Source organism: Enhydra lutris, unplaced genomic scaffold (genome assembly GCF_002288905.1).
Source record: "Enhydra lutris kenyoni isolate GAN:26980312 unplaced genomic scaffold, ASM228890v2 scaffoldscaffold38, whole genome shotgun sequence".
NCBI lineage: Eukaryota > Metazoa > Chordata > Mammalia > Carnivora > Mustelidae > Enhydra > Enhydra lutris.
Window position 1 is genome coordinate 17,750,278 of NW_019154122.1, and position 25,927 is coordinate 17,776,204.

Sequence of the window (25,927 nt, forward strand, 5' to 3'; positions counted from 1 at the left end):
GTGCATGTCTTCCCTCGTGGCCGAACCAGAGCAGCGCGGCCTCCCGGAAGGGGCTCGGGCTGGTCTGCGCGGCAGGGAGGAGCCCGCGGGATCCCCATCCAGCGCGTTCGCAGGCTCGGAGGGAGTCGATCTGCGGGGGCAGCGAACATGGACGCTTCCGCAGGAGGGTACGAGTCACCGTCTGTCGGGGAACGACGCACACGGGCACGCTCAGATGGGCCACGGGGGCCGAAGCTCAACACAGGTCACTGTTCAGCCTTTCACAGCTGGACTGGAGAATCTAGTGCACCTGAGAAAACTGCCTGATCTAAACGTTCTCACCTGCAAAAACAGGTGTAAACACCGCTCTACTGATTGCAAAGCCCGCCTGTGGCTTGGGGCTGCCACGGTGCGGAGGCGGAGCCGCGGGGTGGGGGGCGGCTGCTGTCTCTCAGTCCTGACGTGAGAGGACAGGGCTGGTGTCCCTCAGTCCTGGGGAGGTACTGAGGGGCTAGAAAACAGGGCTGGTGTCCTTCAGTCGGGGGGGTGGCTGGGGCAGGGGTCCTAGACCCCAGAGCTGCGGACCTGGCGTGCTTAAAGGCAAGGCTGGATTTCATGTTTTTAAAACTCTCAAAGGCGGCCACTGGCTTTAACGCAGGGTCCCTGAGGTGCCAGGAGCCGGGACACTGGAGAGGGGAGCGGGCGCCGCCGGACCGTCACCCGGTGCTGGAAGGGCTGAGCCCCGGGGAGGAAGGGCCGTCCGAGGGCGGCCTGCGGTCCACCTCCGCTGGGGGACTAGCCGGGCGGGGTCGGAGCAGGACCATGCGGGGACTCGCCGGCCCCCAGGCCAAGCGCACTACGGCAAAGTCGCGACGCTCGCACACCAGGGACCAGAGCCTGGAAACCGACCTCCGCCGCGGGCCTCCGGTGAACAAGCACTTCCCGCCTTTCCCCGGACACTCGGCCGGCGCTTCCAGATGCCCCTCACAAACATGGCCGCCGCCCCGTCTAACCGCGATGACCGCTGAGGCCGTCCGGCGGGTGCCCCTCACAAACATGGCCGCCGCCCCGCCCGCTGCGCACGGCGAGGCCTTTGTTGGGTCACGTGCAGGGGACGCCGGGCTGTGATTGGTCAACCCTCTGGTGGCGTCGGACACCGGGGCGCGGGTCGCGGGGTCGCCGCTCCTTTGAGAAGCGTTAGGCCGGGACGTGGGGACTCGGGGCGGTGCTGGGGGCGGCAGCGCGCCGCTCACACCCATGAGGAGCCGGAAGGTGAGGGGCCGAGGCCGGGGGGGAGCTGCGCCGAAGAGGCTGCGGCTCCGGCCACCCATCGTCTGGGGAGCTAAGGAGTGACCGCAGTGCGCCCAGGGCCGAGGGGCGGCACCTGCTCGGCCGCCTCGGGGTAGGGGCTTCCAGACCACGCCGCCGGGGGAGCTGGGGTATCCTGGTCACGCCCCCCACCCCGGGTAAGGTGCGGCCTGATCACTGCCCGCGATGGGGGGTTCCCAGAGCGCCCCCCGGGGGGGCGGGGTATCCCGGGTCACGCCCTCGGTGTAGGGGGCTCCCAGACCACGCCGGGGGGGGGGGGGGCGGGGGAGGGGAGCATCATGGGTCACGCCCCCACGCCCCCGGGTAAGGGGCTCCCAGATCACCGCCTGCGAGGCGGGCATTCTGGGTCACGTCCCCGGACAGAGGGCCGCCGGGTCCAATCCCAGGAAAGGGTCCAGAACCGTTCCGGACCCCAGGAACCGCTGCCACTACCGAAGCCCTTGGTTTTCGTCTAGGCGGCCGTCAGCTCCGGGGACGCGTGGGGTGGGAGGGCACTGGCCGGGGCGCCGGTTCCCGCACTGGGGACCCCGCGGGGCTCCGCCGCTGGTTGTTGGGGTGCGGGGGGGTGTTTCACCAACTTGACATCCTTTTATGGAGTTGCTGGGCCCGTTCGCAGAGTTCTGACGGGCTGGGATGCACGCGTGCCCTTCTGCTTCCGTGGTCTTTAAGCTCGTCTGCTTTCTTCTGTTCTTGTTTAAAGGCCTTGAAGTGGATACTTTGTAATGCAGCATTTTAGTGACTCATTCGCTATTGTTTAACATTTTCTTCCCAGCGGTTGCTCTGGGCTCTGCCATACGTATTGTAACAGTGGAATCCGCAGCAGGTCTGTGGCCGCCTGGTCCTAGTGGGGTGTACATCTTTATTCCCTCGGCCCGCTGTCTCGGGGTCGTACACCTGTTCCCTCTGAGTGTTGGAAACCGCAGTCCTGCCGGGTTCTCTGTCCCCTGCTGGCATTTCCTCAGCCAGTGCAGCCGGATCCCGCCCTTCATGCTGGTGCTGCCAGAGCACATCCCTTTATGCGTGTCTACAGCTGCTTTCTACACCAGTTAAGAGAGGAGTACATACGCCCGAAAACGGGGTTCTGCAAGGACGGAATGACCTCCCCGGTGCTCGCTCACCAGGGATCACGGAATGTCCTTTAGTACTCCTTGTAAGACGTGGCTGCTGGCCGCAGGTCCCCCCCGCTGACCTGGCAGTGCCTGTCCCGCTGTCGTTCTTAAAGGATGGCTTTGCTCAGTGCGGGATTCTTGGTTGGGGATTTTTTCTTAGAGATCCTGGAGTTGTGTGACTGTATCCACTCATTCTGCCAAGTTAGTGACGTATTTATGGAGCTCCCTGCTAAGGGAGGGTCGTTCTCCACGGCTGTCTTCAAGATGTCTTTGGTCCCTGGCTTTCAGGACTTAGCGCCGTGTGCGATTGCGGACCTCGCTGCATTTCTTCTACTGGGAACGGAGTCCTTTGAGATTCCTGTTGTGTTGGTCGCTATTTTTCAATAAATTTGGGAAGCTTCAGCCGTTATTTCTCTGTCTTTTCTGCTCCTTTCTGTCCTGATACTCCCATTACATGTATGTTGGTGCACTTACGTGTGTCCAGGGTTTTCTCGAAGGCTTCCTTTTTCACTCTCTTTTCTCTCTGTCCAGTTCTTTACTTGTGCTTTCTCGTAGCTCTTGAACAGGCCCCAAATGGCCACTTTTAAGTCTTTTTCTGATAAAGTCAAACCCGGCCACTCTCGCAGGCTCTTCTGTCATTGGCTGTATTCCAGGGTACGGGTCTGCTCTCCAGTTTCCTTGCATGCTCCATGACTTTCTGTCAAATCTGGGCATGTCAGGTAATGTAGCAATTCTGGGTTCCCCTCCGCTTGTTACTGTTGGTAGGCGTTTGTTTGTCTAGTGATTGGGCCGATGCTTCTGTTGGACGCTCTATTCCCCTCTTCCCAGGTGACAGTCAGTCCACTGCCCGGGCAGCACCTTCACCCTGGGGGCACTCTCCTGCTGCTCACAGACCACATCTGGCGCTTAAATTCCCATTAAATGCCGTTGGATTGCTCAGTTTGCCACAGTCGCCTGGGGCCTAACTTGCTCTGCAGACTAATCCGGTGGCGGCTTTGAAGGCTGAGGCCTGGCTTCCGAGTCGTGTTTGGTGCTTGCTCCGACCCCAGGAGGGCTCCTCCGACTGCGGGATTCCCCGCTTCTCACCTGCGGACTGTCTGGCCTGAAGTTTATCTTGGTTCTGTCATAGCTGCCTTTTTTCCACATCCTCTGCTGTTCCTGAGAGCTCCCTAAGGCCAAACCTTCTCCATACTCCTGCAGAGGAAGTCAGTTCTGAGGGGAGAGACAAGAGCCCTCTGTTGTAATGCCTGCCTCTCCTGCGGGCAAAGTCTCAGAGTCAAATGCTCCGTCTAGGGACCGTGACAGGCTTCACTGCAAGACACCTGTGTTACACCCAGAGCACTCTCAGAGAAGCGGCTGTGCAGCAGCCCAAGACCCCCTGGGCCTGCTTCTCCAGGCCTGGAACCACCTCCACAAGCAGGGCAAGGGTGAGGGGGCCCCAGTCTTCTCAGTGCTCTGCCCAGGCTGTCCCACAGCTGTGGGGTGGGCAGAAGGAAGCCCCCTCTTCTCAGCCACACACAACACAGGTCTTAGCATGGGAACAGGTAGGATGAGGACAGAATCAGAAAGGCTGACATCCCGCTCCAGGTGGGAGGAAACCTCTCTGTACGGGAGTGGGTGGGCGCCCCGTGTCCTCGGCCGTGGGGTCTAGAGTCCACACACCACACACCGTTTTGCAGGTGGTCCTGAGTGAGTGTTCCTTCATTTGCGCTTTGTCCATTTCCAAAAGACTTAAATGGTTTTTCATACTTTCTGCCAGTTTTATAGGGGTCAGCGGGGTTCCTCATGCTGTCTTGCCCTTTTGGGAAACCACATTTTTGCCTTTGACGTCCATTTTTAACCAGTCTGCCTGGAAGGTGGAAGACGTCAACAGCGGGAAGTTTTTCCTTTGGGGATTAAGTGGAAGCAGCCGGCTCTCCAAAGCAGAAGAAACTGCTAGATGCTTGACGTGCGGGAGCGGGCTCCTTGGGGGTTCCGCCCAAGACTGAACCAAACCAGCATGCGCCCAGTGTGGCTGCAGCTCTCGGGTGGATGACGGGTGGCACCAGAACCACCACAGCTCCGGAGCGTTGGCCTGGACCCACCAAGGGTGTGTCTTCGGGGGCCTGGAAAGTCGAAGATGAACCTGCCCACCCAGGGAGCCTGGTGCCCCCTAAGACAACAGTCCCTGCCTTGGAGATGAAGACAGAAGGCCTCTAGAAGCGCAAGGCCTCGGAGAAGAGCCAGGACGCCCCCCACCCCTGCTCAGCCCCCGCGGAGCTGCTGAGCAGCTTCAAGCGGCAGCTCTTGGAGCTCCTGTGAGCGCCGTGCGCGATGACGCAGGGCAAGGAGGACTTTAGGCCCTTTAGGCCACACAGCACTTGGCTGACCTCACACAGGCTCCTCCACGGAGCCATCCTCGTCTTAAAGCTGCTCCTTGGAAGCTGTTGAAGCAGCAGGCACAGCGCCTGCTACGTCAGTACTCGGTGACACTCGGTGACAGCAGCAGCTGTCCTCAGGGCCATTCGTCTGTCCGTCCGCCCCCCAATGCGCCCAGCCAGGCACAGTCACATGAGAAAGTGTTAGAAGGACTTGTAACAGAAGAGAAGACGGTTGGTGGCCTGGGATGGACATGGCCCTTCCCTCCCGGGGGGAGAGGGCTCCGGGCGGTGTGCTGGTACGGGACAGGGAGGGGGGTTCCAGAGCCTCTGCTGGCTCCGCTCCCCGTGTGTGGCTGCGTCCCCACGGCTGCCGGGCTTCCGCAAACATGCTCTTGACACGGCGCGGGCCCAGGCCCTTTACCTGGTCCAGAGCTCCTTGCCCCTACTGTGCGCACAGCTGGGAGGGTACCTGTCCTTCCATAGGCCGCTGCCTTTCCTTTTCCTTGCATTTGAACGCTCTCTGGGACCGCTCCTGCTGTCTCACAGCCTGGGTGAGCCGCCACCTCCCAGGGCCTCTGGAAAGCCATGGCTGCCGGGGCGGGGGCGGCCAGGACAGCGCGGTAGAGGCTCTACGCTGGCCTTTGATGAGTCTCTGCTGTGGAGCCTGCCACCCTCGACCCAGCCCCAGGGCCCACGTATCTGGGGCCTGCTGGGACGCGAGCCCACGGGCGTCCCACCCACATGCCCACGGGTCCTCGCCCACTGCTGTGCAACAAACCTTTACTGTCAGGTTTCAAGCTGAGCTTCAAACGGATCGTCTTCTCCCTACATTTGGTTTCCGTTCCAGAATGGAAAAAGGGATGAGTGGAAAACTGGTGAAACTCAAGGCAGGTGTGTGGTTTAGGGAGCAGGGAGGGCTGCACCAAGGCGACCTGGTTTGGCCAGAAGCACGTGGGTTCTCAGTTTTTACTGTTTTGGGTCATTCCTTCCTTGTTAGGAGACTGCGCCGCATTCAGAGTAAACCGGACACAGACTGCTAAGTCGGTAACATTAGCCACAACCTAACTGCTTTAAATCAGCAGAGTCGGGCTGTTTCCACCTCTACAGTGAGTGTGGGAGGCGTGGGGGGTGGCTTTGTTTTTCCTGTCCCCTTTTACGGAGAACTTGTACACCATGTAAAAGTTGGAGAACTTTCTGAGAAAGGGGATATGTGCTTCTGAACACATCTGAAGCTGACTTAATGCCGACGAACTCCCAAGTGCAGGTTCTTCCACATGCGTGCCGTGAAGGAGACACACCGCCCCGAGCTTCCAAAGACAGTAGCGAAGAACAGATGTGCGTCGTCTTTTTTTTTTTTTTTAGAGATTTATTTATTTGACAGGGAGATTGAACAAGTGGGCAGAGAGGCAGGGGGGTGGGGGGGGGTGGGGAGAAGCAGGCTCCCTGCTGAGCAGAGAGCCCGATGCAGGGCTTGATCCCAGGACCCCGAGATCATGACCTGAGCCGAAGGCAGAGGCTTAACCCACCGAGCCCCCCAGGCGCCCCAGAACAGATGTGCGTCTTAAACCCGGAACAGTTTTGTCTGTTTGCACACGGCCCCAGGTGTTTTTCCAGGAAGAGGAGGAGATGGGGCGGGAGGGACCCTGCAGCGGTTTCTTCGGGTGGGGATGCCGCGTGCCCGTGCTCACGTCCCTGAAGAGCACTGACTGACGCTGTGGGACCTGCTCTAGCTCGCAGGTGCTGTGCGGTCCTCAGCGCGCCTCCGAGCCCGCCGCTGCTCAGCCAGGTTGGCCTCTGCCCGGGACGCCGGCCCCGCCACGTCTGCCAGGACGCTATGCCAGGTGAGCCTTGCCGGCACAGAGACGCCGGGACTTGGGTTCGTTCCTGTACAAAACATTGCTCCTGAGGTGTGTCGGAAAGAGCGGGGTTGCTTACCCCGCAGAGGGACGTCGGGCGCTGTGATCACTGTCCGAGAAAGCTGTGCTCTGCGGGCCGGGCCGTGTCCTTGGAGCGCTTCCCCGGCGGGGGACACACGGGGCTCACGCTCCGTCCCCACACACCCCTCTTCCAGTCACTCTGAACTCAGCCTTACAGCCTTCTGCCTGAGGTCGGCTGAGCTTGGCTGGCATAGGGCCACGCCCCGTCCCCCCTGCAGTCTTGGCGAGCAAGCTTTGCCCTGCAGCCCTGGTGCCCAGAGTCGCTGGAAGGCCGACCTCCCCCGTCCCGCTCAGGGGTCTGGCTGGGACTCAGTCTGACGCCCGCAGCTGACACGGTTCCGCTTCTAGAGCTGCTCAAAGACCGTGACGTCCCTTTAGTGGCGTTTGCGAGCCCCTGCTCTGTCCTAGAACGCCTTGGTGTGGCTTACGTTCTAGCAGGCGTGCGTGGGAACTGGAGGTCTGTTGGCATTTTATGATCCGTCCATACCTGCTTCGGAAGTTCCCTTGGGCACTCCCAAGGCCCTCGGGTGAGCCGGCAGGGATGAGAGAGGTGGCCGGTGTGTCTACATCTTTCCCAGCCACCGGTTTAAATTCCGTACCTTTGGAGGCGGTGACCTAATCCTGTCCCCCAGGGTGTGGCAGCAGCATCTGGATTGTTCAGGAACGCTCGCCTCTGGGACAGAGATGTTCTTGATTGTCTCCCTGCCCCCTAATCCTAGATGTGTCTGGTTTCCTCCTACACTTTTCTGTTGATAGGCCTCGTCACACAAAGCTGCGGACAGGCGAATTTCCAAGAAGTTCAAGTATGACAAAGGTCATCTCGTGAAATCAGAATTACAGAAACTTGTCCCGAAGGGTGAAAGCCTTGGGCTGCCCAAGATTCCCCCAAGGAGCCCTTGTAATGATGAGTCTCTGGGGCTCGCTGAAGACCAGGGGCTGCCTCCAGGAAAGGGAGCTGGGGCTGCTGCCCAGCCCGCGGCCACAGGGCCCCCCCTCGGGGCCCGCACAGCTGTGGGCGACGCCAGCCCCGCAGAGACTGAGGACGGCCTGTGCCTGCCCACACCCGGGGTCCTTCCAGGAGAGGAGCCTCATGGCAGCCACGCCACACGGGGCGGGGCGGCGGAGCAGGCGCCGAGGCCCCCGCTACAGACAGACGACAGCGTCTTTCTGGACGAGGACAGCAACCAGCCCATGCCCGTGGGCCGGTTCTTCGGAAACGTGGAGCTCATGCAAGTAAGATGGGCCCCGCGGCTGCACACTGGGTCTGCTCATGGCCTGCGCGTGGCACTGCCTCAGGACAGGCCCCATTCCCCATGAGGAGGAGACACGCCGGCCACCTGGGAGCAGCCCCTCCCTGTCCTGAGCAGGGGATCCTTGCCAGGGCGCAGCCTCTGCTGAGAGGCCTCTCCTTCCTTGCTCAGCCATCGGGGTGGGGGTTGGTGCGGACTCTGGGCCTCCCCCCTCGGTCATGGGAGGGGAGCAGCCACCCCCCCACACACTTGCTGGCTATCGTCTTCCCTAGGATCAGCTGGGGGCGTGGGGGCGAGCCCTCCCCTGGGGTGCTCACCAGTGCGGTGGGCTGGCGGTGGCTGAGATGACTGTTCTCTCCCTCCAAGGACCTTCCCCCAGCGTCTTCGTCTTGTCCTTCGATGAGCAGACGGGAATTCAGGAAAATGCATTTCAGAGCCAAAGATGATGAAGACGACGACGACGGTGCCGAAATGTAGGGAATAAAGTACACGGCGGTTCCTTGCATATTTAATACCATTAGTAGTTTTGACAGTTTAGCAAGTGACGAGATTTTTATCTGTCTCCCAAGAAAATGTGTTCTTAGCCAGATGCTGAAATGGACCCATGAAGGTCCTCGGGCAGGACACCGGGTGCCTAGAGCGTCGACACTCGTGACCCGGAGCCGTCTCTCAGACTGGCCTCCGCTGCTCCACACGTTTTCTGGAGTCTGCTGCCGCGCCGATGGTGCGAGCCCCCGAGCTGCCCAGGGGTCCGTGGGAGAGACCGTTCCGAAGAAAACGCCTCCCTCGGCTCTCTGGCTTTGCTAAGAATTGAGCTTGTTTTCCATCATCAGAAGCGGATCATTCTTGTGATTGAGTCAGCGCCAGTTCTTGAAGAACTCTCCTTTATTTCTGTACATGGCGCTGCTGTTTACCTCGGAAACTTGCAAAGTACATATAAGAGAGAAATAAAATCTATTTTGAAAATATTTTCAAAGAAATCTTTGTTCCTAAAACCCTACTCCTTTCTAAAATGTCTGAGAGCCAAGTGGAGGACACGAATCCTTTCCTGTCTTCCGGGTGTCGGGCTGGGTTGGCCTTTGTGCCCGCTCGCTGCGGGGAGGGGACACCAGTGAGTGGAGAGCTGAGGCCACTGGCTAGAAGGGACGCGGCGCACACACACACCCCTGTGTAGACCGAGGGATTCCTGAGACCGCCGCGGTGGGCCACACAGTCCTCACCCCATGTGGCGATGAGGCCCGATGTCCCCAAGGGCTGTGGCCCCCCTCCGTGGTGTAACCAGTTTCAGAGATTACAGAGCACTGGGGAGGTAACACAGCAGGGAGCCTGGGTCCCCAGTGACCAACACAAGGAGAGAAGCTGCCTCCAGCTCAGGAAGACAGGGACCAAACGGCTCAACGCACAACATCTCTGGAGCTGCGTCCGCACCCTGGTCCACTCCCCTAGGACTCAGGAGAGAAGCCACGATGCTCATAGTCCCGTTTATCACAGGGAAGCCACCCGCAGGGAAAACGGCAGAGGAACAGCCTCCTGCAGTGGCCCCCGGGGCAGCACGGACGCAGGCTTCATCCTCCAAGCACCCGGGAAGCTCACCCGGGCCCCACTGGGGTCAGTCACACAGGCTCGCAGTGCCCGTCTGGGACCGAAACGCCCCCCGGCTGTCCCCGGTCTCACCTCATCAGCCCCTGCCTTGCTCTCACCCCTCACTGGGCTCCTTCAGCCCTGACCCCAGACTCTGCACGGCCAGCTGCCCATCCTGGCTGCCACGGAGGCCGCCGCAGGCCCGCGGTCTGGAGCTCCTCCCTCAGCAGCCTGGCCCACCAAGAGCCCGCGGCAAGTGGAGGCCCTGCCAGCACCAGGGACCAGGCGCCCCGATGTCACCGCAGTCATGCACCCACAGTGGGTCATCTCCCACTGAACCCCACAGTGGGGACCCTACACTCCCAGCTCCTAGAGTTTTCCCTCCCTTCTTTGGTTGAAAACAGACAACGAACCCCTATTTTGCAAAGAGGTTGTGCCACCGACTCTCCCCTGGGAGTCTGAGGGTCCCCTAACCGCCGGGTGACCCCCCCGCCCTCCCATCTGAACCCGGCACCCAGGCTGAGGGCCCCGACACGAGCAAACTCAACCACACGGCAACCGCGACAGCCCTGCGGCTCCTGCTCCAAGCCGAAGACGACTTCCACGTCCTGCCTCCCGAGGGGATGTAAGCGCCCATCAGGAAGGTGAGCAGGACCTCACAGAGGGCCGTGCGGGCAGCAGCAGAAGTCCCAGCAGATCAGATCTCAGAGCCCCGCCCGGTGGGCGGCCCCCGGCGCTGCTGCTGGGCTGGGGAAGGAGGGGCCACAGGACAGCTCAGCAGGCAGACAAGGGCCCAGCGGACTTTCCGACACCCCCGCCCGTGCGCTTCCCTGAGCGGCCGGCTGAACAGCACGTGCTCGAGTACCTGCGCAGGGCTGGCTCATCCTGACGCCTGTTTCAGTGAAAAAAATGGAATGATGTGTGTCGTTTTTTCAAAATCACTGACCCTTTATTTTCATCCTTATTTTTATCAGTCCCAGAGAGTGCCAACTTTCGATGGGTCTACTGAAAAATCTTTGTTGGTTTTTACAATTATACAAAAGTAAAAATTCAAGTAATATAATCTGCAGGACTTTAAGAAGTCAATTTTAAAAAATTACGAAATCAGTGCTTATTTCAAAAACTTCAGGTTTTATAAAACACAAGATTTAGAAAATTAGCCCTTTCTAATCCAGAGCACCCCCACCGCGTCCCCGGGGTTACTGTCCAGAAGGCACGTTTCCTCGCAGACTCCCGTGTGCAGTAACACGCACGTGTGACACACACAAAGGCGGTTATAAGACCAGGTCACCATCCGCGTGGGGAAGCCACTGAGCGCCTTGTGCCCTGCCACACGGCCCCGTTTCCACACAGAAACACACCAGAGTGTCGACGGGGAGGATGCCTGACCATTTCTGATTGACAAGAACAGCAATGTCCTGTTCCGGCATGAGACCACGGTCAGCCCTTCCCCTACGGACACACGCCGGAGGGTCTCCCGCTCTCTGCCACCAGAAATGATGGTCCTTGCACGTGCTTTTCTGAATACAAATGTTTTACCCCAAATGGGCTGCAACCCTTGGGCGCAATCGGAAAAGCCGAGAGGGCAGAGCTCTGCATGTGTCGCGGGAGCGCCCACCCAGCCGAGCGCGGACACAGACCACTTGTCCCTCAGGCCAGCGCGGCCATGTCTGGCCTGACTCCAGGCCAGTGGGGAGGCCACCCTGTGTGTGCACGGCAGTGGGGCCATCGGGGCGTTAGGGGCCCGAGCTGAGGACGATGCCTCGTCCCTGCCCACCCACACGTGTCCCGGCTGTGCAGCAACAGGTCCTTTGGCGCTAGAGCTCAGCGGTGCAAAACCCACTTCAGAGACTGTAGCGGGGACCTCTGAAGTCTCCAGGAGCCACACAGTGACAAGAACACAAACCACGGGCATCGCACCCGGGGAGGAAGCGTGGCCACCTGTCACGCCCGTCACCGGCCCCTGCGGGCCGGCCACCGCCTCTTCGGCTTCGACCGCGGTCTGTAGAGCCTGCGTGGGTCGCAGCTGAGCTTGTGGGTGGTTTTCTTATGGCAGGCGATGTGGACCAGCTTCAGGTTCTCCGAGGTGAAGAGCAGGTCGTAAAAGTACTCCCAGGCCACTTCCCTGCCATCTCGTGCTGTCACGGCTTCTGCCAGCGTGGGGACGACCGTGCGCTTCTTCTCTATTCTGCAAAGCGAGTGAGAGCCGGTCACTGGGCGCCGGCGCCATCCGCGGCCCCTGCCAGGACATCTGCCACAAAGCGCAGAGACATTTCGCCTGGCTTCTCCTCGGCCACCGCGGCCAAGCCAGCAACCAGCATGGGGGGCTTACGGGAAAGACACAAGTGCGACGGTTCAGAATTCACAAGGAGCCACACTTGGAAACACCCCGGAGGAGCAGCGCGGCAGGGACACCTCGTCTCGCCGTCAGCAGAAGGAGAACGGGGGGATGGTCCACTGGGGCACCACCGCACACGGCCACGCCCGCTGGCCCGGCCTGGAACCGGCAGCCTGGCTTGTCTCCCGCAGGACGGCTGGGACCACAACCTCTTTAAGTTCCGGGAAGGATGAAGGGAAGGGGCGGATCCCGGTGGCCTCGGTCCCCACCAACGCCGGTCCTCACGGTGCTGCCAGAGTGAGCGCCTGCCCGCCGGAACCCCAAGATAAAGCCTTCCCCCCTCCTCCCTGGAGAGCGTCGTGAGAAGGGCCGAATGTCTTTCCAGCCCCAACCTCATGCTTGTGTGTGTCCATGCTGCTGGCGTAAACCTGTTTCACTTACAAATGAGCCATTCGAGGCCCGCGCACTAGCAAGGACGGAAGCCTGCAGGCTGATGAGGAGGGACGCTGGTGGACCAACTGCAGACCCGTGTCCCCGCAGCACAGAGAAACGCCAAACACAAGGGAAAAGAAGTGGATACTCGGTATCACAAGAAAGAGGGGGCCCCACTGCCAGAAACAGAGACATCCACACTTGACCCGCAGGGTTAGCCACTGCCCTGCAGTGCACCAGGGCCACGGTCCAAGAAGGGGCCCAAGGGGAGGCAGGAGGTGGGACTGAGACCCCACTGCAGCCGTGAGTGCGGGAAGGGGAGTGGCGGGGAGCCCCGGGCTCTGGGGAGGGAGGAAAAGCCACCCTATCGGCCACCTACTGTGGCATCCTCAGCCCCACAATGGGAGCTTGTGGGAGTGTGTGTGGCCGGGCTCCCACTGATCCTGACCCACTCCTGTGGCTGTGCTGGCTGGAGGGCAGACTGGGGGCCGGGCTTCCTCCCCAGGGAGCCAGCTCAGGTCCCCCTGGGGACGGCAGCGCCCAGGGAATAGGCCCCAGTGAGCAGGGGCGTGTCAGGCGTGCACTGGAGCCACGCGGCCAAGCCTGACCCACCCATGAGAGGGGTCGGGGGTTCCCAAGGGGCAGGCAGCGGGGGACAGGATGCGGGAGCACCAACAGCATGAGCATTTCCAGTCACCCAGAAAGCCAGGACCCTTGGCTCACCGTTCAGAAACACACAGTCCGACCTCACACCGCCGCTCTAGTAGAAGCCAAGCAAGAAGTCAATACTCCGTGGTTTCGGAGCCACTGAAAGCTCTGGGCATCCGGCAGAAACAAAGGCAAAACCACTCTGTGGGGACAGGACACGCCAGTGCACACAGAACATCTACAGAAAACAATCCCGCTGAGAGGAAACTCAGAACCCAGACACACCGACATCACGAGGAACGCACGGCGGTGGGCAAAGACCCCCGAGAAAGACCCGGCCACAGCCTCTGAGACAGACAGCTGACAACTCGGGAGGGCTCCCTGAGACCACCCTCTCTGCCGACGCCAACTCTAAGGCCCAGGGCTCCCCGAGACCACCCACAGGATTGAGAGTGCACGACAGGCTCTGCCTCCCAGGTGAGGTTTATGGTCGCAAGGATGCAAGGGAAAATCAGCCAAGGGGAGGGGCCCAGAGGGTCGAGGCCAGGAAAGCCCCAGGTGCAGAGCTCCCGCCGCCCCTCCCCACGGAGGGCACAGACCCCCTTTGGGGGTGTGAGAACAAGGCAGGCAAGTCCCAGTCAGAACGGAGGGAAAGGCCTGCGCCCGCACACGCTCCGCGGCCAAGGACAAAGACGCTGGACCACGGCCACCGAAGAGGCAGAGAGCAGCCGACGCCCGGAGACCGTGCTGTCCTGCCTTCCAGGCCTGAAGGGGGACCCCTGACGCCCCGGAGAAGCAGGCGACAGTCCAAGGTACGGGGCCGTCTTCCCAGGCGGGAGAGCACGGGCCGCCCACGGACCCACACGGACGCCGGGCATCGGAAATCAGAAAGGAGCCGGAGGTCAGATGCGCAGGGAAGCCGCCCGGCTTGCTGGAAGGCCTAAGAGCCATATTTACTGAGAAAACATGCTCGAAGCCACGGTGTTGGGGAACAGTGCTCCCGCCTCTGCCGCCTCGCCTGCCCTCTGCTCCAGGCTGGCCTGTCCCACCCTTTAAACCCGGGACCGAGCCCTCGACCCATGTCCCCACACAGCAGCGGGTCACAGAAAGTAGCAACCGACGAGCTGGAGAGCCACACGTCATCTTCAGGCGCTCGGTGCCCGTCAGAAGGGCTGAGACCCTGCACCCTCCCTAGAGGGGCACTCACCCCGCGGCTCAGGCACCAGGATGGCCCTTCTCCCTCCGATGTGCACCCCCTGTCCCCAGAGCCTGGGGAATTGCGGGCGGGACCTGAGAATCGGCCTTCATGACTAGTCCCCAGAGCTGCTGTGCCGCCTGCCCATGGCCCGCCCCTCCGCGGTCTAGAACGGGAGACCACACAGGCCTGTCCCATGCGAGTGCTCTCCCCAGGCTGTGCTATATCGTGGAAACTCAGACCCCACACGCCTACCAGCCCGGGAAACGCAGGCTCCCGCGACCTCCTACTCTCAGTGTGCACGGCTCCGCACCGGGGAAGACACACGCACCCGAGCTACAGGCGCATCCCGTGAGGATCAGGGGAGCCTGCGGAGACGAGGTGCGGCGTCACCACGTGGGACGGCGCTCGTCCCTTCTCAAACTCAGACCTCCAGGGACCCGCCACAGCAACAGCCTCCACTGTCCCCCCAACGTCCCTTGTGCACTCAGTAAAGAGGAGGCGTCCCCTTGAAGGGCATGGGAAAACCTCTGTCTTCAACAAGGAGACACAAGGCCGTCATTATATTCTAGGAAAGCGTCTCCCCTAAGATAACACAATTCTAATTCTGCCCTTTTCTTAGAATGAGCTTGTACACACAGAACGATCTGCGACCTTCGCTCTCCGGGTGGAAGCAGGGACGCCCTGCGCGCCGCGTCGGAACCCCCGCTCTGCGCTCATCCTGATGGAGGTGGAGAGACCCCCTCCCACAGCCACCGAGTGCAGTGCCAGGACAGCGCCTCCTGGGCCCCACAGACGGGAGCCGGACGAGACAGAGGGACACGTGCCAGGTCCCACGGGCGTGGATGGGGATCTGGAAAGCCCATCAGAGCCCCTCACGGGAAAGGACACCGATCCCCGCAGGTCAGGAGCGCGCAGCTGGCACCCCGCCCACCCGGCACACCCAGGACACGGCTGGGCCCATAACCCAGGAGCTGAGCACAGCAAACACGAGGCAGCCGGCCAGCCACGGCCACCATGGCAGGGACAGGCCCCAGCAGGTGCTCTTGGGGTCTGCGAACGTAGTTCTCAGCAACAGTCCTGACCTCTCCGAAAGCCGTACTCACATGTGGTCCAGGTTCCACGTGCTGAAGAGGACGCGGCTCTCCCTGTTACCGTAGGGATTGATGGAGTGTTTGGATGCACAGGCGTCCACGTCGAAAGGGCCCTAGGTCACGAGAGAACACGGTCCATGGAGTGAGTTCAGTGCTCGCCCACTGGCCTCACGTCAAGCTGGAGGGGCTGAAAAGGCCACCCAGGAGGATTCAGTCCCGGTAGACGGCTGCTGCCTGGGGGTGTCTTTAAGGGCGCCTGGGGGGCTCAGTCGTTAAGCCTCTCTCTGCCTCCGGCTCAGATCGTGATCCCAGGGTCCTGGGATCGAGTCCCGCATCGGGCTCCCTGCTCAGCGGGGAGCCTGCTTCTCCCTCTCCCTCTGCCTGCTGCTCCCCCTGCTTCTGCGCTCTTTCCTTGTCTCTCTGTCAACTAGCTAAACAAATAAAATAAAAAAGCACCGTCTTTGGAATGGTCCCCCCTTTTCCCTCGTGACCCTCAGTATGACACTCCGCATTGGCCAAGGGGACAAGCTAATGTCACATTGTCAAGCTCCTGCCATTGTGAGGAACGCCAGACGTCAAATAGTCTGGACTGCCCGGCTTCGGTGTGCCTGTGGCGGTCTGTCGGCGTTCCTGGCCATGCCCCATCTTCAGTCACTCCTTCACAGATGTCGGCTGAGCACACGCCATATGCCGTGGTACCCGTGCCCCCCACCATCCTAGGATCGTCACCCCAAGGCTTGTGGCTCCCCAACAGAGCCCACGGCCCCCACTTCCCCACCCTTGTTGCCTCACAGGGTCACTTGTCCTCTCCCACCGTCTCGTTAAACCTGGCTTTAAAGCATCACCTCCTCCCTGAAGCCCCCATCTTGCCCCATCTAGGGCCGGCCTGTCCCCAAAGGCCTGCACAGCTCCCAGCTCCAAACCCACTGTCCTCGCTCACGTACAGACTTTGGGCCTCGGGCCTCCCGACGAGGTCAGGGTGAAGCCTTTCGTCTCTGCTCCTCCCCCGAGGAGCACTGGGCTCAGGTGAGGCCCCCGGAGAGGACCTGAGGTCACTTGGAGCCCCTCGCGCAGGTGGCTGGAAGCAGCGGCGTTCTGCTAGTCGGGGCCCGTCACCCGCACAGGCAACCGCCCAGAAAGAAGCACAGGGAGCCCGTCTGCGGGAGGGAGGCCGGAAGGCCGCTCCTGCCTCCAGGGCCGGCTGTGTACCCTCCGGCCACCAGCAGGGGGAAGAGCTTGTGCTGGAAATGCAAAGGGGCCCAGGTACTCGCCGCCAGGAATCCCCTGCCCGTCTTTGCAGAGGCCCCCAGCTCCAAGCCCCAGACTCGTGACCCTGCTCAGTAGCCCCTACTGGAAAGTGGTGCCTCTGCAATTTCTCCGCGTCTCCGGGAGGAGGCCCAGATGCTGCTTCCAGCTGCTGTGACCCCCCCCCAGGTCACGTCCGGCCACAAATCCTGAAATCTGGGCCGCCACCTAGAAAGTGGTTTTGGAAGCTGGGACTGTCCTTATGCGCCCATCCCCCTTCTCCCAACGGGAGCCAAGGAGAGGCCTCCACTCGGGATGCAGCCGTGCACTCCCGGCCCCATCAGCGGTTCTCAAAGGAGGGCCCAGAGCAGCGGCAGGGCCGGGGAGGCTGTCGGAAGGGCTGCGGGACCAGCAGCGGGGCTAGGAAGTGGGGTGTGTTACGACGGCCGTCAGGCAGGGAAAGGGGTTCCAGTGCCATTGAAGTTGGAGAGCACGGGCTGAGATGCCCGGAAGGAAGCCACGGGACGCTGGTGCAGCGGCCGCCTGGGCAGCCCCGGGACCCTCGGCGCACCTGGCAGCAGAACCAGCCCTCCGGCGTGCAGAGCCGGCGGCCGGCCTTGGCGCCTCTGTCGAAGTAGGTGCCGTGGTACTGCGCTGCCCTGAGCTCCCGGCCCATGACGGCCACGATGCGGGAGTACTCCTCCTGGGCCTCCACGCTGACCACAGAGGCGTAAGAGCTCACCTGGAAGAAACCGGGGACCCTGCTGGAGGCTGGCACACGACACCCCAAAGCCCACAGTTGGGGGGCTTCACCGCCCCTGCCCCGTGCCCCCCGTACACCTGCACACCCCGTGCCCCCAGCACCCTCACCCCACGCCCCACATGCCCACACACCTGCACACCCTGTGCCCCCTGCACCCCTCGCACCCCACACCCCATGCCCCATGCACCCCGCACCCCCCCACACCCCGCGCCCCACATGCCCCCACCCCTGCACACCCCAAGCCCCGCGCACCCCACCTCTCTCAGGTAGCTCCGGATCCGGCTCTCACAGCTGTACCTCAGATACCCAGACTTAGTCCTGAATCGAGACTCCAAACCTGCCAGGATCGAGAGGAGACCAAACCGCTCTGGGATCCACGGCCCTGCCCTCCCGGTGGCAGCCTGTGAGCACCGCTGGCCTCGTCTGAGAAACGTGTCCTGCTCACAGGCTCTGGTTCTCTTTGCCTGGGGAGGGGGAATCCCCGGCCCCCCCGCATGGGCATCCGGACGCCACCGAGGGCCTGCTGCTCCTGCCCCATAGCCCCCTCGTGCACGGGGCTACAGACTCCTGGGGCTGCTCCAACCCGCCCACAGGCCGGTGACAGACCAGCAAATGGGGTCCAGGCACGCAGTAGAATGTGAGCCAGCCTGAAGAAGGAAGGAGCCTGGGACACATGGGGACAGCACACGTGGCCTTGAGGGCCGGTGCAGAGTGAGACCAGCCAGGCCGAGGACACCCGCTGTGTGACCGCGCGTGAGGCCCGAGGAGGGTCAGATCAGAAACAGAGCAGGCAAGCACAGGCGCCAGGGGCAGACGTGGGGGACAGTATCTACAGTGGAGGAACCTGAGAAAGATCTGGAGACAGATGGTGGTGATGGCTGCTCGCCAAGATGAACGTACCCAACCCCCTGAAACTACACACTCACACGGGTTAACATGGAAAATTTCACGTTGCGCTCACGTCCCCAGAGTTCGGAAATAGAAAGGCCAGCCCCAGGGCTGTGAGAGCAGGGGAGCCTGGCAAGGCCTGGGCCCGGGCTGCAGTGGGGATCCAGTGCCCCCTGCGCGGGGTTCTGAGCCCACCCGCCCCCCGACCCCAGCTACCTTCGAACCACGGTGGGTCCTCAGCCCTGGTCTCAGCCGCGATGTTCTCGCTGACGGTGTGCAGGAGGTCGGCCAGCAGCTTCTGCCGCAGCGGGGCCTGCTCGTCGGACAGCAGCTGCCGCGCGGCCTGGATCAGCCCCTCATGTGGCTTGTGGAAGGCGCTGAGGAAGCGACGGATGTCACTCACATCTGCCCGCAGAAGAGGGACCGACAGAAAAGCCAGCAGCCCTTGAGTGCGGCGGTGAGGAGACACGGAGCTGCCGGCTGTCCAGCCCTGCCTTGTGGCTGGGACTGCCCAGCCTCAGAGATGTCCTGGGCCCCAGTCCTTGCCCAGACACCGGCGAGCCGCTGTCCACACCTGGGCCTGTGCACCCGCCCCGCAGGTGGTGCAGGGTCGGATCTGGCAGGAGCCACACCAAGCGAGTGGCCGCCCTTCTCTCCTACACGAAACCTCCCACGTCCTCGGGCTTCCTTCTAGATCTCCCTCTGGGTCTCCCCGCCACGGTGCTGCCCCCGGGAGCCTCCCACACACCCTTGCTCACACCCCTGCTCACACCCCTGCTCTCACCCCTCCTCACACCCCTCCTCACACCCCTGCTGTCACCTCTGCTCACACCCTAGCTCTCACCCCTGCTCACAGCCCTGCTCTCCGCAGAGCAAGCACTGAGCACCTGGGGCACCAGAGTCTACCAAGAGCCTCGGAGACGCCTCAGCCAGCAGAGATGGCAGCGCGCACGTGGAACAACGACGCCCCGCCACCCAGCAGCGTTGGTCCAGGAACCAGAGGCTGTTCAGCGCGCGACAATCAACCGGTATCGTCCACCCTTGATGGGCTAAAGAAAAAAAAATCCCCGACCACAGCCGCTGCTGCAGAAAGACTGCAGAGAAACGCTCCCAGGACGAGGGCTTGGAGAGAAGTTTCCGGACTTCATGGAGAGGGTGAGCACAAGAGGAAAGCACGGACAATGCGGGCTTCGTCAAAACGGAAAACCTGCGCTCCGTGAATGAGCCTGCTCCGCACTGCGAAGACAAGCGACAGAGCGGCGGGAAACGCCCACAAGCCACACGCCTCCCACGACGCATCCAGAACACATGGTGGGAAAAGCCCAAAACGCAACAGTTGCAAACTCCAGTGAGAAGACGGACAAAAGACAAATGGACAGAGACACTTCCCCAGAGAGGACAGCCAGACAGCAGACTAGCTCAAGGAAGGAGCCAACCGCACGTCCCACAGGAGCACAAAGTCGCCCGCGTGGAGACAGCTCTGCACACCCGTTGGGGCGGCTGCACGGGAGACAGCCACACCGCCCGAAGCTGGACACGGGACGGGGCCGCCGTTCTGCAACAGTCCGTTCCTCTGTCTGAACAAAACCACTTCATTGAGGCGGGTCCCCGCCCCTCACAATCCACCGCATGAGAGGCACAACCCCGTGTCTCCTAGTCCTCGAAAAACAGGCAAAGGTTCCATACTCCACCATGGGAACGCACCACACTCCCCCCAGCTGTCTCTCGGGGGCGCTATCTGGGGCTCCACCTTTTGGCCACGATGAGTAAAGCATCTATAAACAACCGTGCACCGGTTTTCCCGTGGACTTGCGCTTTCGGTCCTCTGGGGTGCACGCTAGAAGGGGGGCCGTGGGGTCACAGCTGACTCTGCTGGATCATCGGGGGACCACCAGCCCGTCCCCCAGGGCAGCGGCACCGCCTCACGCCCTCCAGCAACGGGCAAGCATCCCAGTCCCTCCAGGTGCTCAGCAGCCCGTGCCCAGCCCCGTGGAGTGTGGGGTGCCCCCTTCGGTGCGTTTGCGTTTCCCGGGGGGCGAACACTGTGGAACGTCTTCCCATGTGCTTGTTTGCCATCGTTATATCTTCCTTGGAGAAACGTCTATTCACAACCTCTGCCCGATTTTATACTGGGTTGCCTGTTGCCTGTGGGCTGGAGGACTTCGTTTACTTAATGTTACAAGTCCCTTACCAGATACGCGATTTGCTCATTTCTTCCATCCTGCGGCTGATCTTTTCACCTTCTTGATGGGGTCCCAAAAGTCTTGCATTCTGAAGTCAAATGTATCTATTTTTTCCCTCTAGGTGTTCACGTGTCTGCTGTCACATGTAAGAACCCTTAGTCAAGCTCAAGGTCATGAACAGTGACTGCCCTGTTTTCTTCTGAGGGTTTTAGATTTCTAGTTCTTGCACTGAGGTCACTCACCCATTTTGAGTTGATTTTTGTGTATGCTGCCGGGCGAGAGTCCAGCCCACTCTTCGGCATGTGGGTGTTCCAGAGTCCCGGCGACTTCTGGTAAAGGGGGGATTCTTGCCCCAGCGGACAGTCTTGGCACCCCTGGCACCTTCAGCTGATTACAGACATTTCAATCCCCTGTCTCGACTAGGGCTACTTTGTAGTAAGTTTTTAAATTAGGAAGTGTGAGGCTCCTCCCATGTTCTTTTTCAAGAGTGCTCTGGTTATTCTGGGTCCCTTGAAATTACATATGAATCATGGATTACAATCAGCTTGTTGATTTCTGCAAAGGAACGAGCTGGAGTTCCAGGAGGGGCCGGACGACTTGCAGACCAGTCTGGGGAGTGTTGACGTCTTAAGGGTGTCAAACCTTCTGACCCATAAACACAGTGTATTTTCCCATGGATTTAAATCCTTTTCTTGCAACAATGTTTTATACGCTTCAGAACATAAGTGTTGCACTTCTTTTGTTACATTTATTCTTAAGTATTTTACTGTTTTCCATATTATCGTGGATATAATTGTTCCCTTAATTTCATGTTTAAGGTACTCGTTCCAAGTTGGGTTTTGGGTATATAAAACCTCCAGTGCGATGTTACAGAGAAGTGACGAGAGCGGACACCGTCGTCTTGAAAAATTAAACACACATTTACGCTATGACCCAGCCCCTGTACTCCTAACCTCTATTCCGAAGGAATGCAAACGGGTGTCCACACAAAAACCTGTACGTGACTGGCCACGTAGACTTCATACGTAATAGCCCAAAACTGGAAAGCAAAAGTCTCTCAGCAGGCAAACGGGTAAACAAACTGGGGCCCAGCCACGTCACAGAGCACCACGCAGTGATAAAAAAGAACGGTCCACTGGAACTCACGGCACGTAGACGCTCTCAGGGGCTTACTGCCGAGTGAGAAAAGCCCATCTCAAATGATCATATGCAGTATGATTCCATTTCCTTCATGTTCTCGAAATGACAATGTTACAGAGACAAGAACACGTCAGTGCTTGCCAAGGATGAGGGACGGCAGGGCTGGGAGGGGTAGGCATGGTTACAAAGGGGCAGCGAGTGGGAGAACTTTGCCGGGGGGGGGGGGACAGGCGGCGGGATGGGATCCTTCTGAACCTTGACTGCAGGGCCAAACACACAAGCCCACACAGGCATAAAGCAGCGCAGAACACACACCCCGGACCAAGGTCTGCCTCCTGGTTTGCAGCTGCGCTATGACTGTGTCAAGTGCACCCTTTACGGAACCCGATCTTTGTAACTTCCTATAAATCTATCACTATTTCAAAATAAACAATTTCAACTTTTTTTTTTTTTAAGACGTTTACGAAGGGGCTAGTGGTCTCCATGGAGAGAGGGGGATAAAGTGCCAGAGAAAGACAGACCGACAGAAAGGAAGAGGGTGAGACAGGGAGAGAGAGAGAGGGAAGAAGAGAGAGATGGAGGGAGGGCCAGAGGGAGACAGGTGGGTGGCGGGCGCGGGGACGAGAGCCATCCAGCCTGGTCCGCGCTCAGCTCCACCACGAAATGGAAAAGAGAAGGAAAAGCGGAAGGTGCTCAGGGCCGCAACCCCGTCCTACCCAGTCCCCGCCTCCTGCAAGGGGCCACCCCGGGTGACGTCGCCGTGACTGCATTCTGGCTGCCTCCTCTAGAAGGAAAAGGCCCCACAGAGAAAAAGCACTTTCGACCTCAGAGCATACACTAGATGTGACATCCCTCACTGCTGACGCAGAGTCCCAGCCACAGGGCAGAGCCCCAGGCACACTAGTCGAGGGTGTCCTGCTGGCCCTCGGGCCAAAAAGGCAGATATCTCCATCCTCTGGGCTCCCACTTCTTTCCTGGGGCACCAGAAGCATCTCCTGCGATGTACGCCACCTGGCATAGTGCCGGTCAGCCCGGCTAGGAGAAGAGCACACGCCCACGGCTGCAGTGTGGAACCCGTCAACCATTGACCGGCTGGTGCTTAAATGCAGACACCCTGCAGGAGGCACTTCCGGAAGCAACTGGCCTGATGAGGCCCCGGCGTGAGAGCACACCGGCAAGCACCAACACAGACCAGACACTGGGCACAGCCCCAGCGACCACCCCTTCCCTCCGAGCTGCACGGCTGGCCAGCCTGGAGGGAATACGGCCCCTCTCTCTGGTCGGCCTCACTCGCCAATCCCTCCCTTCTACCCTCGGGAGTTACTGGGATAGTCAAATGAACATAAAATTTAAATAACGTCGAAAAGAAGAAAGGCCACCTAAAACACCCAACTGGACAACGGGGCTCCTGGACAAGAGGAGCGGCAGCTCTCCCTGATGCTGGGGGCTCCCCCCTTCTGAGTTCTGTGCGGGAAGACCCCCCCGCAGGTCGGTGTCCGGGCCCTCCTCCCCCAGCACCTGCAAGGCCAGTCCGGCTTCCCTGCCACGCTCCCGCATCCGCGCCACTTACAGCCTTGCCAGGTCTGGCCCGCGGTGAGAAGCACCAGCTCCGAGCCGTCGGGGACGCTCCAGAAGTCATCTTCGGTCAGCTCCGTGCCGTCTTCGTACAGGCACAGGCGGGAGCCGGCGACAGGGAGCTGCGGGGAGGCAGGGCGGGAGGCTTCGGTGGCGGGTCCCAGGGACCGTTCCGTCCGCGGTGCTCCCCCAGGCCCCGAAGGATCGCCGGGACGCCGTGCGCATGGCACCGGCGGACGGAGACTGGGCGGAGCGAGGTCCCGAGTGGCCGCGCGCGGAAACAGACACCCTGCGGGTCGCTCCAAAGCACAAGCCACGGGGCCGTGGGTCACGGAGGGGACGCCGTGCGGGACTCGCCACGCTCGCCCTCTGGACAGGAGCTCCCGAGGCCCGAACCCCAGGCTGTTTCCGAGAACGAGGCCTGAGGCCTCCACTCGGCCCGCGGACACCCCGTCAGCAGGGCGCACCCCCGGGCGTCGGCCACACGCGCTCGGCGCACCGCGCTTCCTCGGCGGCCACCGCGCGGGGACGGCTCCTCTGGGAAGGGACTCGGGGCCGAGGGCGGACACGGGCAAGCGGTAGGCTCCAGGGCCGCGGCGGCAGCGCCGCGCACACGCACCCGCGCGCCGCGGCGGTCCGGGTCCGGCCGGAGCGACGCGCGAACCCGCGGGGACAGCGGCGCCGGGAGGCCTCTCGGGGGCCCGCAGCTCGGCCCTCCCTGCTGCAGAGGGGGAAACTGAGGCCCGCGCAGGCGCAAGCGGCGGACGAGCAGGCGCGCGCGAGGAGCGCGCCGAGACCCTCGGGCAGAGCCGCCGCCGTCCTAGCGGTCCTCGCGGTCCTCGCGGCCGGAAGCGGGAGGCGCGGCCCCGGGAGCCCCCACATACCGCCGCGCAGCGGGGCTCAGGGGCGGGGACACGCGAGCCCGCGCCGGGTCGCCGCACCCAGGCCACGGGTCCCCACACGGGGCGGCACCCGCCCCCACGTCCCCCCGCGCGGGCACCTGCAGGTGGAGGCAGCCCTTCCGCAGCACGTCCTGGCAGCTGCTCCCCGCCACCCCGAACTTCTGGGGGCCGTGCAGGGCCCGCAGCTTGAACGTCTTGGGCTTCCGGGACACCGCAGACATCCTCAGGGCCTCCGACCCCGCCGGCGGGTCCGCGCGCACGCCGCAGAGATCAGCGGAGCGGCGGGGGTCCCGCGACCTGGGGGCTCTGCTGCCGGGACCGAGGGCGCGCGGAGTGCCCCGGAAACTCCATTACCCAGAAGGCCAGGGAAAGCGGAGGCGCGGCCTCGCCTTGTGCGCAGGCGCCGTTCTCCAGAGACTCCATTTCCCAGAAGGTCCGGGGAAACGGAGGCGCGGCCTCGCCTTGTGCGCAGGCGCCGTCCCCCAGAGACGCCATTACCCAGACGGTCCGGGTAAACGGAGGCGCGGCTGCGCATTGTGCGCAGGCGCCGTCCCCCAGAGACTCCATTACCCAGAAGGTCAGGGGAAACGGAGGCGCGGCTCCGCCCTGTGCGCAGGCGCGGCCGGGCCGGGCCGGCCTGGTTGTCATGAGAGCGGCGGTGGCGGCCCTGGCGTTGGGCGCAGGAGGCCGGGGCTGCTCCTCGGCGGCCACCGCCGCTGCGGCTCGGGGGTACAGGACGGAGGAGGAGGCGCCTTCTGAGCTCCGGAAGGCGCTGCCGAGGGGCAGCGAGGGGCCCTGGGACCGTGCAGGCGCCGAGGTCCGGGCGGGCCTTCGGTCCTGACAGGTACCCGAACCCCGACAGCGCGCGGACCCGGGATGTGCCGCCTGGCGGGCGTGGGCGCGGCCGGGGAGTCGGGGCCGGGGGTCGGGATGCGGGGCCTGCCGGGGTGGGCTCGGCCGGGGGAGTCGGGGGCCGGGGGCTGGGCCCAGGGCGCGGGGCCTGGCGGCGTGGGCGCGGTCCGGGGGCCGGGAACCCGGCCGGGGGCGGGCGCCGCCCAGCACAGCCCCAGGTCCGGTGTGCCGAGGCCTGCAGCGGGCGCCGAATTCAGCGTCGGGTCCGGTCAGCGCGTCCGGACCTCCCTATTCCGCTGACCCAGACCCCGGCTGAGCCGCGCGAGAATGTGGCTCCGCCCCGTGCGGGCCCTGCCGCGGGTTCAGTCTCAGCCGGGCTCTGCGGCTCTTCCCGTCTCTAAGACGACGGAGCGAACGTTATTCACTCGTGTCACATTCGGGTCCCCGCAAAGAGAAAAGTGGAAACGGGGTTTGTCTCCTCGTCTTGTAGCAAAATGTGGTTAAGTTGCGGGGGTGTTTGGGTTTAATTCGCGGATGCCCCAGTCCTGGTGCATGACTGGACCGGCGCCCGCTGCCTGCGCGAGGGAACCCTTGCGCTCCCTGGGTCGGCGCAGGTGCCCCAGTGCGAGCAGGGCAGCCAGCACGTCGAGGACAGCTGCTTGCCGGCCCGCTTGCTAATCGCTGAGTATGCCAGAGAACTGTGATTTTTCCCAAAATGTTAGTGGTGGTTTTTATAGTCCAACGGCAGCGTCCTTCGGTGACGGCGCAAGCGGCGTGCAACGCTCCCGACGCTCTCCCCAAAAGGACCCTGGGGTCCGCGGTGGAAGGGGTCTGGAAGAGGGCGGCCGGAGAGGAATCCCTCGCAGCTACTTAAAGTGAGGCAGTAATGTTGTCTTTGCGGTGCCTGGGCATGTCTCCTACCGGGCTCCTAAATGCGGGTACTCTGTTTTGAACTGTTTGAGGCAGTACGGTATCTGGACACGGTACCGTGGACACCTCTGTTTGGACTTCAGAGGTCCTGTTTGGAGTCTGAGAACCTTAGACTGAGGGTTTGGTCACGATCAGACTCTGGAACCCGTCAGCTGAAGGCACTGTGCCTGCAGGGCTTCCTAGCGGTATCACCTCGA

At 61.8% G+C, this 25,927-nt stretch overlaps 3 protein-coding genes across 7 annotated transcripts in view; 2 read left to right on the forward strand and 1 right to left on the reverse strand.

Moving 5' to 3' along the window:
* Positions 1-1,149: 1,149 nt before the first annotated feature.
* On the forward strand, positions 1,150-8,926 carry LOC111154893 (chromosome unknown C1orf174 homolog). Of its 2 annotated transcripts, XM_022514837.1 has the most exons (5): positions 1,150-1,251; positions 6,508-6,618; positions 7,471-7,947; positions 8,331-8,437; positions 8,534-8,926. In XM_022514837.1, exons 1-5 carry the CDS (start codon positions 1,237-1,239, stop codon positions 8,769-8,771), a joined length of 948 nt encoding a protein of 315 aa, XP_022370545.1. In that variant the 5' UTR covers positions 1,150-1,236; the 3' UTR covers positions 8,772-8,926. The 2 variants fall into 2 exon arrangements, with proteins under 2 accessions (XP_022370545.1, XP_022370546.1); XM_022514838.1 differs by having other exon boundaries at positions 8,331-8,601.
* A 1,543-nt stretch (positions 8,927-10,469) lies between these two features.
* LOC111154744 (DNA fragmentation factor subunit beta) lies at positions 10,470-24,234 on the reverse strand. 3 transcript variants are annotated; one of them, XM_022514626.1, is made up of 8 exons: positions 24,047-24,234; positions 23,027-23,168; positions 19,818-19,833; positions 18,365-18,621; positions 17,518-17,597; positions 17,069-17,239; positions 15,265-15,365; positions 10,470-11,733 (listed from the first exon to the last, which is right to left on the reverse strand). In XM_022514626.1, the coding sequence occupies exons 1-8, from the start codon at positions 24,167-24,169 to the stop codon at positions 11,499-11,501; spliced, it is 1,125 nt and encodes a 374-aa protein (XP_022370334.1). In that variant the 5' UTR covers positions 24,170-24,234; the 3' UTR covers positions 10,470-11,498. The 3 variants fall into 3 exon arrangements, 2 of the variants coding, with proteins under 2 accessions (XP_022370334.1, XP_022370336.1); XM_022514628.1 differs by lacking the exon at positions 19,818-19,833 and having other exon boundaries at positions 18,365-18,553; positions 23,042-23,168; XR_002641101.1 differs by lacking the exons at positions 10,470-11,733; positions 19,818-19,833 and having other exon boundaries at positions 15,311-15,365; positions 16,197-17,239; positions 18,365-18,553; positions 23,042-23,168.
* Positions 24,235-24,660: 426 nt separating this feature from the next.
* Positions 24,661-25,927, forward strand: part of LOC111154577 (centrosomal protein 104) — a 33,639-nt gene continuing 32,372 nt past the window's right edge. For both annotated transcript variants that reach the window (XM_022514228.1, XM_022514230.1), the window contains exon 1: positions 24,661-24,792. The gene's annotated coding sequence lies outside the window, so the exon portion shown is untranslated. The remainder of the gene's footprint in view (positions 24,793-25,927) is intronic.